Genomic DNA, 4,562 nt, shown 5'->3' with positions numbered 1-4,562 from the left:
TAGTCCTGTCATTTCAACAAATATCAAAACCTGCCCTCTCAGACACATGCAGACCCAACAGCAGATTTTAAAATACGACAGCCTGGGCATCGCTGATACTAAACAACTGGTTTTCATTTTCTACAGGGAGCCTGGGAATTTATACTATCTCTTCCTCCTTTCTTTTCTCTTCCTTTTAGAATACCTGACACTTTAACCTTCTTGAAGCACTTTTCTAAATTTTTAGGATTTTAGTTGTGAGGAATTTCTCCCTTTGCTTAAAAAATTTGTAGCCAAAAAGAAAAATAAAAGCTGAATAATAATAGAAAAGAATGGTCCTCGGTTTCTATAGGACAAACCTACTCCTTTTCTTTCTGTGCAGTGCATGCTTAGCATAGGAAAATAACGAATATTTCCTTCAGATTTTAATGGCAGTGGCTATTTTATTAACATAATCAACACCACTATATCAACTATCTACAGGTCTAAGGGTTTTGTTTTTTTTTTTTACTATTATTTTTAGAAGAAATACGTTTGAAGCAGGTGCACAAATACATTTTCACAGTGTGCTGAGTGTTTATTTACAAGATAGCATTTTAGAGTGAATATGAACAAAATGAATGTGCTGGCTGAGATAACTGCTTAATTAAAGATGTGCTGTGAAGATGAATCCCTAAACTTTCTAATGCAGTCTCATAACACAATAAACAAGGAAAAAATACTAATCCCTTAATAGATCAAAATATAGAATGTAAACATCTAAATGTCTCAGGGGAGTGGATTTCCATTCTGAGTTTTCTAAAAAATAAAAAAGGAAAATTATTTCTCCAGCAAAATGTTTAGTAAGTATTAGAAAATATCAATTTAAGTGAAAAATTGTGTTCAAACCAAAGGCCACCATGTTAGGGTGGGACCTCTCAGGAGATCTGACATAAAGTGAATTCTGTGAGTTATCTGATGCTTTAAATATTTTTTAAAGGTATCAAATCCTTTGAAAAGTAGATTGTATTGGGGCAGAAAATACTGTATAAATGCCACATAAAAACTTGTCATAAGCAATTAAAAATTATTATCAGAAGGACATTCCCAACCTGGGGGTTCCCCTGTAGCCTCAAAGGCTCACTTAGTTGGTTGTATTTACTACCAAGACAAATGATCCTCGGAAGAGCTTTCTCTCCCTTTGCCCCTTCATAGTAAATAGTCCAAGATCATTATTTCAGTACCTTCTTCTCCTTTCCTTTCCAAATCTATACATGACATGTTTTGCAGAATATACAACAATGGTAGGAATTTCACTAAGATTTACCTGAGCAAGTCACTTAACATGCAAAGGGGATGGGGATGGTGACCCAGGGACAAGCGTATGTTTACAACAGCCTCTTGCGTTTGTAACCAACTTTTGAGTTATTATCATATAACATAGTGTCCTAAAATATAATGGTCACATAAATACTTACAAGATTTCAGTAAATGCGTAACTTATCTGAAATTGCTTATTTCGGGGTTGATGTTTGACTCTAAAGTTTGTCACTTAACGTCTGGTGGGGTTGACGGGAGAGCTGGCAGTCTTTATCATTTCTTAGAGCAAAGTTTTAAAAGAGTTGTAGATTCCACAGGAGAAAGAGATCCCCCTTAGGAAAGCAAAATGCCAGTCTCTCTTTCTCTCTCCCATTCTTCAATTATTATTAGCATTATAATCATTATCTGGGCAAAGCAACGAGTTCTGAAGCATTTCTTCAAGTTGCCCTCTAGATCCACTTTTAATCCATTAACTAGTGGTCTTCAGTTTGTTGATAACTTTTTTCTCTTTGACCCTCCTGTTCTGGAACCAGATTGTAACCTGCCGCTCCGAGAGATTCGTGGTGGCTGATATCCGCCTCCGTTTGTCCTTGGTAATGAATTTGTTTGTAGCGTATTCCCGTTCGAGTTCTTTTAATTGAACCTTGGTGTAAGGGACGCGCTTCTTTCTCCCCCGCCTGTAGGAGCTGGCATCTGAGGGATGAGAGACCACGTCTGGAAGATAGGGAAGAAGGCAAGTTACAGAAGGATCAGATCCAGGCCCGGATACAGGCGACAGCTCTATCTGAGCCACCGCCTTGAAGTGCCCGGCTGCCCTTTGCCACGCGCTGTACAATCCAGCCTTTCTGCCAAAACCTGGAGGATCAGTGGGGAGGGTGGTTAGTTCTACACTGAAATGAAATCGCCCAGGGAGCCAATGACCACCCCAGCCCAGGCCACTCTGCCCACACAGAGGCGGGCTTCGCTTGATCTCCTGGCCCAGCGGCCCAAACCTTAGCGCCAGGCTCAGGGGACAACATTTCTATGCCTGATTTGTCTCTGTATCCCCAAAGCCCCAACACGATGTTTCTACACTGAAGGATTTTTGAGAGAACTAATACGGGCAATTTGGTAAACCATTTCCAGGTCAATTTCCCATCCTTAAGTCTCTGTCAAGGGCTGGTGAGGGCGGGGCGCAGAGGGAGAAGGAAGCCAGCTAGGGTCCCCACAAGCGTCTTCCCAGCTATCCCTCACCCAGGGAGAGCCAGGACCAGCCCAACTCAAGGGCAGTTCAGGCAGCGCAGGCCAGCCGAGGTCGGGCTCCCAGGGGTGCGGCACCACTAGGACAGGCCAGGGAGAGAGCAGAGGGGCACAAGGGTGACCAGGAGCGAGCGGAGGAGAAGCTGGAGCAGAACCAGAGGACCGGGGCTGAGGAAGGGACTCCATTTACCGGGCAGAGTGGACTTCCAGAGGTGGGGAGGCTGCGCCTGCTCTTTGGGGCAGTACATTTGGCCGTTCCAGCCGTTGGGCAGCGCCCAGGGCTGGTAGCTTTCCATGGGAAGACCCACGGGCTCGTGGCGCGACTCTCCTGGGCCCCCGAGGCCCGGCACCACCGGCATATCCAGGTAGCCAGGCACGGGCTGATGGTGGTGGTAAGGCCCGGGCGCGTAGCCCTGGTGGTAGAAGGCGAACTCCTTAGCGCGGGAGCTGAACTCCTCGGCCGCGGGGCCGGCGGTGTCCATGTACTTGTCCGCGAAAGCAGCAGCGGCGGCCGAGGCGGGCTGCGCGCACGACTTGATGGCGTTGGGGTGCGGGCCCATGCGGGCGCAAGGGTAGTAGCCGCTGCCGAAATAGCCGTAGGGCAGCGCTGCGGGCCCCGACGAGCTCTGCGCCGCCGCCGAGCAGGGACTGCACTGCTTGGCGGCCTCGGCGCCCGCTGGGCCCGCGGGGCCGGGTCCTCCCGAGGACGAGGCCGCCGCCGCCGCTGCTGCTGCGGCGGCGGCGGCGGCAGCGGCGGCGGCGGCCGACGGGGGCGCCTCCCCGGGCGCGCTGCTGTAGGCGGCCGCGGCGCCGGGCGCCAGCGGCGCCGGGTGCGCCATCAGGTTGCGGCACTGGTTGGCTGCGGCCGCCGCCGCCGCCGCGGCCGCCGCCGCCACGGAGAAGTTGCCCCCCGCGGCCGCGGCCGCCGGGTGGGGGAAGCCCCCGCCCCCGGCCCCGGCCGCCGCCGCCGCGGCCGCCGCCGCCGCCGCCGCCGCCGCCCCTTCCATGTTCTTGTTGAGCTCGTCGGCCACCAGGCCGCCGCCGTTGTCGTAGAGAAACATGACGGTGGGCTCGATCCAGCGGGGGTGGAGGAGCACGGAGGCTGTCATAGCACGAGCCGCATGGAGAAGACCCCAGTGGCGCTGTTTTAAAAAGCCCCCAAGAAGTGAAGAGCGCGCGGCGCGGGGCCGGGGCCCGAGCGAGGGGGGCGGATCGCGCCCCGCGGGGTCGCGCCAGGCGGCCGCCCATTGGCCCGGCCCCCCGCCCCCCCCGCTCCGCCCATGGCGTATGCAAAGCGGGCGGCTCCAACCCCGGCCCCGCTCTGTACGCCCGCGGTCCCCGCCGCCGCCCGCGCCGTCCTCAGCGCCAGCGCCCGCCGCGCCGCCCGCGCACCATTCACCCAGGGGAGAGGCGGGGGGTGCGGGAGGGTGGGGGCGAAGGACAGAGCGGGCGGGGCGGGGAGGGAAGAGAGACCTCCTCGCGGCTCTGCTTCCCTTCCCCTCGCCCAGTGGGGCTCAGAGCTGCGTAAGGCGGGGAGGGGACGGGGCGAGATGTTGGGTTGCGCCCTGAGGCGGTGGGAACAGGTCAGGTAAATCTGTGGGACAGCTGGGGATGGTAAAGTAGCGAGGCGTAGACCAGGCTGGTGTTTCTTGGGGCCTCCCGCGCTGTTTTCTTTCCAGGTATCCGTGCCTCTTTCTGCAGCGAGACGCCAGCAGGGGACACTTGCGCTTTCGGCATTCGACAGCGTCGCGATTTGGCTCTTTCCGGGGGAACCGTGGCGGGGCGTTTGCGGATGCGCCTGGCTCATGGGTCCCAGGACATTCCACTGGAAAACTTGGACTACATGTAGAAGCTGTCTCCCCATCTCTGTCCACAGTGTTAGTGGGCAATCTCCTACACTCGCATTTAGGCCCACATGCTCAGAACGACCCGTCACACCCCCACGGACCCAGGCACACACACACCCAAGTGTACTCTGATCACACACTCACTTTTAAATACAGACTGTTCCTCCCTTTGTCCCAGTAACAGCTCTTCCTCCTCCA

General features: G+C 54.0%; 1 protein-coding gene across 1 annotated transcript; it reads right to left on the bottom strand.

The window, feature by feature from the left end:
• Positions 1-1,747: 1,747 nt before the first annotated feature.
• On the bottom strand, positions 1,748-3,626 carry HOXA13 (homeobox A13). Its single transcript, XM_057733309.1, has 2 exons — positions 2,708-3,626; positions 1,748-1,992 (listed from the first exon to the last, which is right to left on the bottom strand). Exons 1-2 carry the CDS (start codon positions 3,624-3,626, stop codon positions 1,748-1,750), a joined length of 1,164 nt encoding a protein of 387 aa, XP_057589292.1.
• Positions 3,627-4,562: the final 936 nt, after the last annotated feature.

This window comes from Hippopotamus amphibius, chromosome 4 (assembly GCF_030028045.1).
Source record: "Hippopotamus amphibius kiboko isolate mHipAmp2 chromosome 4, mHipAmp2.hap2, whole genome shotgun sequence".
In the NCBI taxonomy this organism is placed as follows: domain Eukaryota; kingdom Metazoa; phylum Chordata; class Mammalia; order Artiodactyla; family Hippopotamidae; genus Hippopotamus; species Hippopotamus amphibius.
This window is presented reverse-complemented; position numbering and strand designations above follow the sequence as displayed.